Source organism: Colletotrichum higginsianum, chromosome 6, assembly GCF_001672515.1.
Source record: "Colletotrichum higginsianum IMI 349063 chromosome 6, whole genome shotgun sequence".
Taxonomy (NCBI): domain Eukaryota; kingdom Fungi; phylum Ascomycota; class Sordariomycetes; order Glomerellales; family Glomerellaceae; genus Colletotrichum; species Colletotrichum higginsianum.
Genome location: NC_030959.1, coordinates 1,928,086 through 1,940,929, shown reverse-complemented (window position 1 = coordinate 1,940,929; position 12,844 = coordinate 1,928,086). Strand labels below are relative to the sequence as shown.

Sequence of the window (12,844 nt, the reverse complement as noted above, 5' to 3'; positions counted from 1 at the left end):
ACAAAGATCCGAGTGGCGGAATTCTGACTCTGATTGGGGCAGAAGACTGTCCATACTGTGAAATGAGCCTTGAGTGGGACATAATAGGTAGATGGTCATTAGTTGGTCAAAATGCATTGGTATGGACTGTGAGAAAGAGGCCCATTATGAGCAGAAATGGTTGCGAAGATAAGTCTACGTGACCGACAGAGGAAAATCAAAGAGCGAGAGGGGGGGCGATGGAGATGTGGTGTTCCTTGTTTTTTTCTTCTTTTTTCTTTTGTTATTTGTTTGCTTGCCATGACATGACATCGTCCCTCCTCAGTAGGGAAGACGTCTGGAATGGAACGAAAACGCATAGGCTCGGCCATACGCCGGTTCGGGTCTTCTGCTCCTAGTGTTTCTCGGCACTAGAAGTATCAAAGAAAACAACAGGTTGCATCAAAGAGGTAGGTGTATGTCCGTCAAGTATCCCTCCTTCAGGTACAGATAACCAGAGTCAGTTGAGATAAGAAGGAAGAGAGAGGCACAAAAGAAGAAGTAGAAGAAAAAGAAGGAAAGGCCATGGTCGGCAGGCTGCCAAAAGACGATCGCCAACTAACGCTATGCTTGCACGTCAGGTTTCCCCTCGGTCTGCCCTGGAACTTGGAAGCTGGGGGTCGGACGGACAAGCACGGACCCAGGCCAATCATCGCTGTTGGATGACCGTGCCTCTACATGGTACATTCCACTTGTGCCATTTGGCAAACAGGGGGCTCACTTCCTTGTAGCCAGCTTATCTGCTTATCGGGCGGCCCAAGTCCCAAATTTCTGAACCTCAGTTCATGGCAGCCTCGCGCGCATTTTGGTTGACGTCGACAGATTGAATTACGCCATCGTCCATAACCCTCGAAACTGCTTCGTTGGCATTTGATCGGCTCGATTGATACTATATCTTTGGCACTCTTCTCAATTCAGCGCTGTTCCATCGGAATTTCTTCGCACAATGTCCGCCCTGAACGCCTTCCACGAGTCTCTTCCATGTATGTTGTTATTCGCATGCTACGCCACGCGCGCTCGCCCTCTCAACTAACATCACACGTCCGCAGACATTGATGACGAGCCCACACCAGCGGAACGCGAAGCTGCCGAGTCCCTGATCAGGGCCGAGCTATCCAGATCTTCACCGAAACCTGCACCGACTTACGAAGAACCAACCTTCTCTCCTCTTATCGAGCTCGAGCTCGAGCGTATTGCCTCCCAACAACCCCTCAAGGCCGTCGACCTCGAACGCTACCAAACACAGGAGCCTTTCGCGGACTCCGGGGAACTATCGACACCAGAGGACCGCCAGCGTCTTGCCGACGCTCTTCAAAAGGCATACATTTCCTATACCTATCTCGATGCCCGTGCTCAGAACCTCAGTTTGCTGGACAAATGGGGCAAGAATGCCTGGCTAATTGGCAACTGGGAACTCGAGAATGAACTCAAGACTCTCGAGCGGGATCTCGCCGAAACGAGGCGTTTGATTGATGTATTGACTGTTGCTCGTCGGCGGCAGCAGGAGGAGGTGGCAGCTGAGATGAAGGGGCTAGAAGAGACTTGGAAGAAGGGGGTTGGAAGAACTTTGGAGACCGAGATTGCCGTGGAGCAACTGAGGAGGGATGTCCTGGAAGAGTTGAGAGTAAGAGGGGCTTAATGCGATCCGCTTTGCGCCAGCGCGTGAGCAGGGACAAGGTCGTGCTGGTTGATGAGGATTGCCAGCTCGTTCTTCACTTTACATGTACCAACAAGAAGCAATGATACCAGGGGGACCTCCCAACCCTCAAATCACGCACTGTCAGAGCTAAGTTGTGGATGAACTATTCTTTACTAACAGGTATCTGGACGTCACTAGCCGTGTCTCTTAGGAAGCGAGGGTAAGGGGTTTCCGCTAACGCCGTTGTGAATCTTCACGGTCCACTCTCAACCTTCCCAAAGCCTGCCATCCAATCTTGGATAAAACGAAAAAACCTACCACACCTCTATCCCCTTTAGGCCGCTTGGAGCGGATCCATCTCCTCGACACCAGTTTTGACGCCTTCGTACTTCGTCCGTCTCATGATGCCTTCGACGGGACCAAGAAGCCTCTGGAAGGCGTTCTTGCCCAGGCTAGCAACCTTGACATCCGTCGTCGCAGCAATGCTAGCGGCACGAGGAGCGTCATTCAGAAGCGCGAGCTCGCCGAAGAAGTCTCCCTTGCTGTAGTGCTTGACGGATTCTTTGCTGTCACCCTTGTACGCATCGGCCTCGCCGCTCTCCAGAAGGAAGAACGAGTGTCCGGGGTCTCCCTCCCTGATAATGATCTCCCCAGGAGCGTACTTTTGGGTCTCCAGCGCATCGGCAATCTTGGATCGCTCATACGGCGTAAGACTCTGCAACAAGGGTACCTCTTCGAGGAAACTCTCGTACATTCGTCGCCGAGCAAACGTCGACTCCATGAGAATGCGGCGGAAAGTAAGACGGTCAAGCGCCCAAAGGGTACATCCGGACTCGGCCGAGATGACAGTTGCAGCGCGAGGAGCGTTGTACATTAGGGCCAATTCACCGAAGGAGCCGCCGGCTTGAATAGTCCCGACTTTTTGGCCCATGCCTTCGGGACCAGGCTGCAAGTTGCCGCTGCTGTTGACATACACATCGAAAGATCCCTTCTCCACTACGTAGAAAAAGTCGCCAGCGTCGCCCTGGCTAATAACCTATCGTGAATTGTCAGAACCCGGCTCGAGCGCCATGCAGACACGGAGGTCATCTTACCTTGATATCCTTAGCAGGAATGGGCTTTTCGTTTAGAGCACCCAGAATCTGAGCGCTCTGTTCATCATCCAGATGACTGAACAGGAAGTTGCCTTCAATGGCAGTTTGCAGACGGCCCAGCTGCTCCTTGCTCTTCTGATGGTAAGGCGGTGACCAATTATCATAAGTATCTGCGCTGGGCTTCAACGACTCAGCCGAGACCGAGGTTCGGCGGCCAAAGTTGTATTGGGCGGGATAGCTCTCTGGATTGGGCGGGCTTCTGAGCGCAGACGGCGGGGCGTCATTGGCCGCATCGCCTCCAAATGGGCCGCTGAACATTGAACCTGCGTTCATGCCGAAATTTGGTGACGTAGGAGACGTGACGGTGTCGTTCTCCTCTTCCTCGACGACTCGATGGATGGCGTTGCCTCCCGCCGGGGCCCCGTCGCTGGGCCCTCCGAAAGGGTTGGCGTTAGCCCCGAAAGGACTCTTGAACATGCCCGACATTATTCTGGTGTGTGACGCCTTTGTCCAAACAAGTTCGTTTCGTAAATGGGATTTTCGTTTCGTGGGGCTAGCTGCTAAGGGGTCGGTACGAGTCGGCGCAGAGTTCAAGGGCGTTGAACGGAGGTGTTTTGTATAAGAATAGGGCCTGAGGACTCGTCCTGTTTTGGTCAATGTTAGCTGGGGAAATTTGGGCAGAAGCAATGGGAAGGAATGCTGGATAGTTGCCCCGTCTCTGAGGTTATCAGGGTGGTGGACAAAGAATGTGGTAAAATTGGTGGGGTTATTGAGCAGGGTGCAAGCGTAGGTCTACCTGGTGCTTCGTCCCCGCGTTTGAGCTGCAGGACCCGAGCTGATCACGGCTCCTTGGCTACAACTCGAAGAGCCCAAGAGGATAATGACGCAGATCTCAGTGGGAGAACAACACTGATCGTGCAAGGGTGACGCAGAGGGGTGACTACATGCCCAAATGTTGCCCCAAGGAAGTGACAGAAGGGGGTCAGGGGGGCAGGAACAAGATAGGAATTACAACTGAACGCTTCCGATTTGTGTGTCGATGATGAAAGAAACCGGCGAACGCAACAATCATGCTACAATACAATGAAGCCGACGGAGAAACGGGATGACAAGAAATAGGGAGCCGATGGTGAACGGATTGAACTATCGAACGTGGGCTGGATCGGCGCGTGGCCACGAAAGGAGCTATCACTTACTGGAGGACAGTGTACAAAGCTAGCTAGTGGACGATGGCGAGTCGGAGTGGGGAGCTCGACAGCATCCGTGATATTGACCACGGAATCTTGAGAGTAGGGAGTTGTGGTTAACCAGATCCTTAGACGAAGGACTGGCAAGACCGAAGAGGCTGTCAACCAAGAGAAAATGCTTGGCGACTTGGTTGAGTGGGTTGAAGAGGAGGGGAGGAGAGAGAAGAAAGATCACGGCGTGCGGTGTAGCAATGAAGATCCGGGACGAGGGTGCGGCCAGTATGTAAAGGAGGGGCCGGGGGGGGGTGTGTGGTAAGCGGCCGGTTTCTGTATCTACTGCTCTCGTACTGTCGTCCGGGTGCGAGACGAGGCCACGAGGATAGCGTTCGCTTGAGTGCCTTGATCGAGGAAAGCGGGAGGAGGTGACGGGATGGGGGCACGAAATGGAGGAGCACAGGAAGCGGAAGGGCCAAGGGAAGGGAAGCTTTTTGGGTTCGGTTTGGGACGAGGATTGCTCTGGGATGGGGGGAAGAAGGTGGGGAGTCGAGAAGCAGGAGGAGGCACGGAGGGCTCCTTTGACGCATCGCTGCTTCCAGTCAAACACAGCGGCAGAGAAGCAGGTGCTCCCCTCCTTTTGGTGCTCCTCAATGCTGCTCCTTCCCCTCCTCCTTCCTCAAGGTGACGGTAAGGTCCTAGCTTTTGAGGGGCCTTGCTGCCCCGGCCGACCAGTCACGGGCGTCGAAGGGTTCTAGAAGGCGCACGGATCATTTCGTGGTCCGCTTCTGTTCTCCTTCCCTGCAGCCCGAAGTGTCCGGGCATCAGCTTCCACGTCCAAGCCGCTTCGGTTGCCATTCTGTGCAGCTCTCAACGCCACCTCTGACTGGCTCACCTTTCCTCGCGTCAGCAATTACCTCTTTTTGGAGGGATGGACAGGCATGGGTACGTACCGGTTTCCTCGCTCTCCCGTCTCTCCAAGGAAGGCATCAAGCTCATGGCACCTTGGGTCCCCTGGTTTCGGCCATGTCATCATGGGGACAGCCTCCCGTGGAATTTCAGGGCGCTTTCGGTGGGCCTACCCCGTCCGCCCGCAAATGCCCCTCACTGAAACTCGGCTGTCAGTGGCTCGTTCATTCGATAGCCCGTTGATCACGGTACGGCCATTTTTGGGTTGTGGCCAAGGGAAGCCCGATCCCTTTCCCAGCAGAGGTCTCGTCTCAGCATGCTGCTTTCGCCTGGTAAACCTGGGCTACTTGTCGATTTCATCTCAGACAGCCAAGTCTTCGTGTAACCAAAGCCAGCCACGTTGCGATTGATGACAACACCCAATGTTGGCTTGCGAATGCGTCGTTTCGTGTTTTTGTTCCAGCATATATGATGAGGGATTTCAGCCGCCGACAAATCTGTTTTGGAAACAGATCTTCGTAGACGCTTGAAGGTTCTGTCCACTTTTGTCCAGCTTTGTCATAACTGCAAACCAGAAACCGTCAACTTTTGTTGACCAGTTTCTCGCCTAAAGCAACACCATGCAAATGCCAATATCATCAAACCTAGTGTTTCACTGGGCCCTGCATGAATGCGCGTTCTCGATGCACGACGTGACGACTAATAAAACAACAAGTAGGCCGGCAGCACAATGTTTGGTTCCGCACTTCTGACATCTCATCACTACTTTTGATTGCTTCTCAGTTCTTCTAGCCGTGTAGCGCATTAGAGCAGTCTTGACTAGTGACGGAAAGAAAGGAGGAGGGACACGGGCGTGTCCCTCAACCTTGATCGCGTATTTCCGTACACGTTTCATTATAAAATGAACGAGTAAGGGGGCAAAGATAAAATGATTCCTGTAATAATGCCAGACGTGCACGAACCATAGTACAAGAAGTGTTCCACTGCTTGGCTTGACCATGAGTCACAGTTTTATAATGGAAGAAAACGGAAATAAAAGGTTGGAAACAAAATGTTGAATTCAATCCTCAATTATGAGGACTATGTGTGTGCTTTCCCTCTGCCTAATGTGACATGTTAAGAGCCCAGCTTGGAGATCCAATAATAACTGTCTGCTTGTCTTCTTTAACACCTGCAGTGTTTTATCATGCACGTCAGTTATATATGCCTACTCTACTCTACTGTATCTAGCCTTTCCAGGGTTGAATGTCATTGCAAAGCTGCGTGGTGGAGCAGTGGAGTTCTATCGAAATGATATTATTAGATCAGAACAGGGTACCTCATTCACTGTCAGCATCCTGTCTGTCAGCGCTACTCTACTACCAGTCTTTGTGTTTGCTGAATGCAGAGGTGTTTCTTAGTCTCCTACGCATGTGGATTATATTGAGCTTGGTTGTTAAAGAAGTGAGTGCATTTATGCACTGTGATCAAGAACTTTGTAGAGCCTGCCGCCTGTACTCGTGACTGACTGACTGACTGACGAACAGTGGTCCGCTAAGCCACAGCGCTAGGCTCAATCCATGCATTGAATGCCAAGCCACGCTCCTGCTGACTTCCAACCCTTCTGTCCTGCCGGGCAAGTGCGTCCCAAGCCCAGACTTCCTTGACAGCAATTGATTCCCTTCGTCAACATTTCAATCGCGCGCCCCCCAAACAAGAGTGCACGATTGCCCAAGATGCCCGAACCATCGCCTGGTGTCAACCACGCTGACTCCATCGACCCGCAACATGATACAGGGAAGAAGGACGACAAGAAGAAGAGCCGCCGACCGGCAAGTATGTGGAAGCCCCGGAACAATGCCAACCTCCTCCTCTCGGCGGTCGCGGAAGCGGAAGCGTTGGGGTTCAAACGCAATGAAGATATCAGTGCTGACACTGAGGCTCTTGGTTAGATACGGCATTTCGGCAGCAGCGTTTGAAGGCATGGCAGTAAGTTAGAGAGGTTTGCTCTGCGGCGACAAATCGTCGCAAAAGACCTCGGTGGCTGACCGTTGTAGACCAATCTTGACACCCAAAACTGTCTTGCCTCTGTTCTTCATTATCGGCATCATATTCGCTCCCATCGGTGGATTGTTACTCTACGCAAGTTCGAAAGTAGGTTTCGCACTTTCTTAGTTCTGGAGCGATCGCTCACCAATGCGCCCGTAGGTCAAGGAGATTCGGATCGATTACACCAACTGCCTTACTGAAGCGACAGAGAACCTCGAGGCCATGGACTCAAAGTACATTAGCACTGCGTTCAGTAGCGATGCCCAGACAAAGAACGCTCTGTGGGCTGTAAGGGACATCGAAGTCAAAGACGGACCGATCACCTACCCGGCGAAGCAATGCACAATTCAATTCTATATCCCCGAGCCGATGGGACCCCCGGTGTTGTTCTACTATCACCTTACAAACTTCTACCAGAATCACCGGCGATACGTCGCGTCCTTTTACGACAAGCAGCTCAAGGGCAATGCGGAATCCGCCAGCAATGTCAACAGCTCCTCCTGCGAGCCCCTCGAGTGGGATTCGGAAGCCCAGAAGCCTTACTATCCCTGTGGTAAGGCCTGACACTATCTTCGAGTTCTCCCGTCCGTAGGCTAACAAGCTGCTAGGTTTGATTGCAAACTCCATGTTCAACGACACATTCACCTCGCCCCGCTGGTTGCAGGGGGACTCGATATACCCGATGTCAACTGAGGAGAACATCGCCTGGGCGTCCGATTCCGACCTTTACGGCAAAACCCAGTACAACCCCGAAGATATTGTGCCGCCGCCGAACTGGAGAGTCCGCTACCCGAACTACACCGCTGATCACCTTCCGCCGGACATCTCCAAGTGGCCTGCTTTCCAGGTTTGGATGAGAACCGCTGGATTGCCGACTTTCAGCAAGTTGTACCAGCGGAACGACGACGAGAGCATGGTGACAGGTAATTACGAAGTCAACATCACGGACAGTGAGTTACCCTGGAAGGTTTTGTACTGCGCAGCCATGTCTGACATCTTCTAGATTTCCCAACAACGGAGTACAAGGGAACCAAGTCAATTGTCATCACCACGCGTACAATCATGGGCGGTAGAAACCCTTTCCTTGGAATTGCATACGTCGTCGTCGGTGGCATGTGCATTCTTCTAGGCGTTGTCTTCACAGTCACCCATCTTATCAAGCCGAGGTGAGTAGCCATATCCCCCGTATCTTGAAGCCAGAGAGGCAAACGCTGACCCCCGAATAGAAAGCTGGGCGACCACACCTATCTTTCATGGAATAACGCGCCCGGGTCCAAGCAGGGCGCCGGTGCCAGCTCAGCAGTGGCATCAGGTCGCGACGCACGACCCGGCGATGCCTAGAAGGCCCAGGATGAGTCGCAGCGCCCTCTCCGCAACCGCACAGTCTCCAACGCCACCAACCCTTCCACGGCATCGACTGCTTTGGCATACAGCGTCACCGCATCGTCGGTCGTGGAACAGCGTCGCGTTCTTCCCCTGTCGCCTTTGTGAGGCCGGCGGGCGGTGGACTTGCGGGGGCATGGCCTGCGGCGTTTTGTACGGAATGACATGAAATTTGTATGAGTAATGGGGGCCTAAGGATTTACTCGGCCCATCCCCCCTCCCCTACATCACCCACGCCTCCCGCTGCCTAGGAGAGGACTCAAACGGGGAGGTATTTCTTTGTTATTTGCTGCTCCTCACCAGCTTGTCAACAACGTGCGTTGCTTTTTCCCATCCCCAAATGACTTGTTGGGGGTTTCATTCCTGCGCGTGCCGTCTTCGCGTGGGCTCCTTTCACCCCACACCACAAGAACTAGGGCGAGGTAGGGAATCGGCAGGAAATGGAACAGAAACCAAACCCTCTTTAGCTTACCAAGGAATCCGGAGTTTATGGACTCAATATAAGATAGACCGGCAAACCATCACGGTCCTATCCCATTAGCCACCAATGCATGCCGCGTGAAACGAGTGACGTATGCTGTTGACATGCACACGCCACTAGTCATTGCTTCATACCTTGTGTATGGAAACACCGCGATGGGGACGAGATAGTAGTTGGAACGGCCGGCTTATCCATGCAGGAATATTTTATTAAAAAAGAAAGCTATCTGTTTCGTCGTTCCACCGCCCATGGGAGGCGGACTTTTATGATCACCAAAAGAACTTTCCTCCCCTCATTCCAAGACGCCTACACAACAATTTTGATGTTACAATTGACGTGATAATAAAAACAACGCACTCGCGGAGGTCGCCTCTGGCCTTATCGACGGCACACTTAATCTTCGTGTTATACCAGAGACGAGGAAGATGACCTTGCTTAGTGCTTCCGCTTCTTGCGGCCGCGGGCCTCGTCTTCGTCGACACCGCCGCGGGCATCCTCGCGGTCACGCTTCTTGGCCTTGGCCTCAAGCTCATCCCAGTCCTCGCCCTCGTCTTCGTCGCTCATCTCGGCGTCATCCTCTTCGTCGGAAACGTTGGAGCCGAAGTCAGAATCCTCTTCGCTCGACTCCGAAGCCTCTTCGAGTTCGTCGGATTCAATCTCGAAGTTGCTCTCCTGTTCCTCAGATCCCGCATCCTCGTCGTCGGAATCGGCTTGCAAGAAGGACCAACCTCCGTCGATGAAGAACTGATGGGTATCGGCCGTGACCGTCTTCATGATCGTCGGCCAGTTCAGGTTGAGAGGACCCTCGGAGTAGGCAATGTCGGAGGAGTCCAGGAATTCCTTGACGTGATCCAAGAATTCAACTGGAATGGTGTTGACGTGGTACGGTGGCCGTGTAAAGTCTTTGAAGACGAATACGAGATCAAAGTTTTTGAGACCGAACTGGACACGTTCCAAATGGGCAACCTCGATGTCCTCCAGGGTGATGACCATGAACGGCGGTTCGACGACTTGGATTAGGCACTCGGTAGTAGGCTGGATAAAGACGTTGCTTCGGAACGGCACGCCGTGGAAGCCGAGATCCCTTATAGGCACGTCCACCTCGAGGTTCTCGTTCTTTCCGGCCTCGGCCATTTTCTGGGCGAAGCCTTGAAACAGGCGGTCAAGTTCGGCGCGGCGCCGGCGCTCCTCCTGTTCCTGTTCAAACTCGTCCTCGTCACCGTAACGGTACTTCCTCTTGCGGTTGCCCGTCTCATCGAATTGGATGTCCGTTGCCTCCCGGTAGAATTGAACATCCTTGGTCTTCTTCTTGTTGGCAACCATGATGGGATCTTTTAGATGGATATGAATAATGACAATCAACTCGTGCTGGCATGGCTGGAAGAAGAGGTGGCGGACGTTTGAGAACAGAATGTCGACACGTTGCTGGGTGCTCAACGGGGATTGGTAGCGGATACCATTCTGGTGAATTTCCACTTTGCCAGGAACCCGCTTGCCTTCCATCGCGGGGCGGATGAAGACGTTGTCAAGCACGGCGGGACGACGATCTGGTCACTTTGTTAGAAACAGCGCGAGGGCTTTTGCAAAGAGATTCAACTCACTTCTTATCTCGACAAGCTTGTCTTGCTCGACAACGTCCTCCAGCTCTTTCTTCTCCTGCTCCTTCTTGTTCACATCCCGCTTCATGTTCGAGATCTGGGTCGCAATTTCTTGGTAGCGATCACCATCTGTGGAACGGAAAGTCAAGCTTCTGACAAAATGAGCCGAAGCGTCCTCAAAAGGCTGGTCGTCTTTCCGACCTACACCCTGACCAGGAGACAGGAAGTTGATTCGCAGGAACGACCAGTCACCCTCGTCACTCTTGCTCGCATTCTTGATCGTGTTGATATGGAAGGGAACAGGCCGGCCCATGACGGGCAAAACGACCGTGTCGTTTCTCGCATCGACAACGATCTGCAGATCGCGGACCTTGGGGGGGAACTGGTTGTCACGTTTGTACGAGTCGAAACGCTTGAACTTCTTCACCTCGGTGCCGTTCTGCCCGCTGGTAGACTCGGAGAAACGCGCGAGGCCTTCCTTCTGCTTCTTTGTGGCCAACTCCTTCTGATGTTCGCGACGCCTCTTGTCCGCGTCATCATCGACGGTTGTGGTTCGCTCAGATCTCAGCCTCGTAGAAGTGATATTTTTCGTGGCAACAGCGCCAACTCGAGAATCCTTCTTCTCCTTCTTTGGCGTCGGCTGGGCCTCTTCCTCGTCCTTGAAGAAAAAGGAATTCGAATCCGCATCAATAGGAGTCTCGCCGGTAAAGACAACAGCCTCACTTGCCGTGACACGAATTGTGTCGGTAATGACCAAGGAGTAGATCTTGCTGTTCTTGTCCTGGGGTTGGGGGTTCTCGATGTCGCTAAAGCCGGTCGTGATGACAAGAGTCATTCCGTCCTTCAGTGCTCGTGAGTTCTTCGCGTTGAGGATCAAGGTCGGGTCCCTATTCTCCAGGCCGACGCCCCAGCCGACGTTCTTCAGGAAGTGTTTCTCCAGGTCAGGCTTCTTGGCCTTGATCATGCTCAGGGCCTTGTTGTAGACCTCCTTGATGACGACACCGTCACGAACTTCCTTGAGGATCATATTGTGGATATTGAAGAGAAGCTTGTAGTTGCTCTCTTGCGACTTGTTCGGATCCACCAGGTAGGTACGAGCGATGGCAGAGCAGTACGACTTATAGCGCAGGCCCATAGCAGCAACAATAGTGCCGGGATGCAAAATATCGTCGTTACTCTCTGAGTTCATCTTCAGATCGTACTTGCCACCGCTCTGCACTAGCGGACCCAGAACCCAGTCCAGCTGTGCAGGGTCGAGGTCCTGAGGAAGCTTGGTCTTGTTGGGGAGCTCGACCGTCTTCCAGAACTTGGTGTCATCGAGCTTCTTATCGACTTTGTCTGCCAATGCGCTGTGCTTGACCTTCTTCTCCTTATCAAGAATGTCCGACATTTCCTCGAGGAAAAAGGGGGTCATCAAGGCGACGCAGGCCTTGGACGCAGTTCGCATGGCTCGGAGCTCGGTTTCGTCCTTTACAGAGAAGGCGTGTTGGGAAAGTGCCTGGGAAACGTCGACCTCTTCGACATCCTTGCACTGGTCGGCGAAGACCTTCTTCCACTCCTCGACGAAGGGGCCCTTGGAGGTGTCCTTGGCGATGGTGCCAACCTTGTTCTGCAAGCCTGAGTTAGTGGTAGTTGAGGCATGTGGAATTGAGGGCAACAGCTTACGCCCGAAGTTTTGATGACTTCGGCAAGCTTGACAAACAGCTTCTCATTCTCGGCTGCGTCCTTGCCTCGAACGAGAACCTCGAGCGGGAATCGACCGTTCTTCAGCTGCTCAAGATGTTTCGCTGTATTAACGTCAGCCGGTGTTTGTCGCACGTGTGACGCAGTGATGGCGAAAACTCCTCACCCTTCTTCGCAGTCGTCAGAATGTATATTTTGTCGGTCGTCAGCAACATCATCGTCGTAGGAAACTCGTAGCCAAGAAGCCAAAACTATTGTTACGAATAAGGAAAAAGGTCAGTTCTCTTGTTTTCTGCACCGTATGATGACAGACGCAATTGGACAGCTCGCGCCGTTGTGGGTGGGAGGGAATGCGACTGACATGCATGGCGTTGTTCTTGTGCAGCTCGGGTGTCTCCTCCACCTTGCCCATCATGACAACGATGGACGAGGCGCCATGGAAGATGTTGCCATCCTTGGATCGCAGGTCGTTCTTCCAGGCGCCCGCAAGGCGCGTAACGCGCTCGTGGAAAGCCTTGCTGTCGATTTTAATCTCCGCCATCGTCGCTGCGAGGTGAGTGACGGATAGGGTGGCAGGGAAGGGGTTGAAGAACGAAAGGATCCAGGTTGCTGCTGGGGCGACGCGAGATCCGAAAAATCCACCGCGTAAATTGGGCGAGGCAGTAGCTGTTCACGTGACCGCGTCGCGCCTCCCTTTTCCTGGCTTGGGTTAGGTACCTTAGGTAGGTAGGTGCCTAAAGTTCAGTGCGTGAGCGTTTGTTAGTGGACGAGAAAGGAGCTGTTCCAGGGCGAGTTTGCCCGAAGCGTAAGGAAGCCAAAGATTCAACACC

At 53.1% G+C, this 12,844-nt stretch overlaps 4 protein-coding genes across 4 annotated transcripts; 2 read left to right on the top strand and 2 right to left on the bottom strand.

Annotated features, from left to right (window-relative positions):
• Nucleotides 1-964: 964 nt before the first annotated feature.
• CH63R_08993 (breast carcinoma amplified sequence 2) lies at nt 965-1,657 on the top strand (the record flags this gene model as incomplete). Its single annotated transcript, XM_018303967.1, has 2 exons — nt 965-1,001; nt 1,068-1,657. 2 exons carry the CDS (start codon nt 965-967, stop codon nt 1,655-1,657), a joined length of 627 nt encoding a protein of 208 aa, XP_018155990.1.
• Nucleotides 1,658-1,991: 334 nt separating this feature from the next.
• CH63R_08992 (cAMP-dependent protein kinase regulatory subunit) lies at nt 1,992-3,237 on the bottom strand (the record flags this gene model as incomplete). Its single annotated transcript, XM_018303966.1, has 2 exons — nt 1,992-2,693; nt 2,752-3,237. The coding sequence occupies 2 exons, from the start codon at nt 3,235-3,237 to the stop codon at nt 1,992-1,994; spliced, it is 1,188 nt and encodes a 395-aa protein (XP_018155989.1).
• Nucleotides 3,238-6,556: 3,319 nt separating this feature from the next.
• On the top strand, nt 6,557-8,210 carry CH63R_08991 (LEM3 family/CDC50 family protein; the record flags this gene model as incomplete). Its single annotated transcript, XM_018303965.1, is given in 7 exon segments — nt 6,557-6,656; nt 6,793-6,809; nt 6,878-7,024; nt 7,029-7,422; nt 7,478-7,819; nt 7,873-8,035; nt 8,096-8,210. Coding segments are annotated over 7 exon segments (1,278 nt in total).
• A 958-nt stretch (nt 8,211-9,168) lies between these two features.
• On the bottom strand, nt 9,169-12,555 carry CH63R_08990 (FACT complex subunit SPT16; the record flags this gene model as incomplete). Its single annotated transcript, XM_018303964.1, has 5 exons — nt 9,169-10,280; nt 10,335-11,940; nt 11,997-12,118; nt 12,181-12,265; nt 12,376-12,555. 5 exons carry the CDS (start codon nt 12,553-12,555, stop codon nt 9,169-9,171), a joined length of 3,105 nt encoding a protein of 1,034 aa, XP_018155987.1.
• Nucleotides 12,556-12,844: the final 289 nt, after the last annotated feature.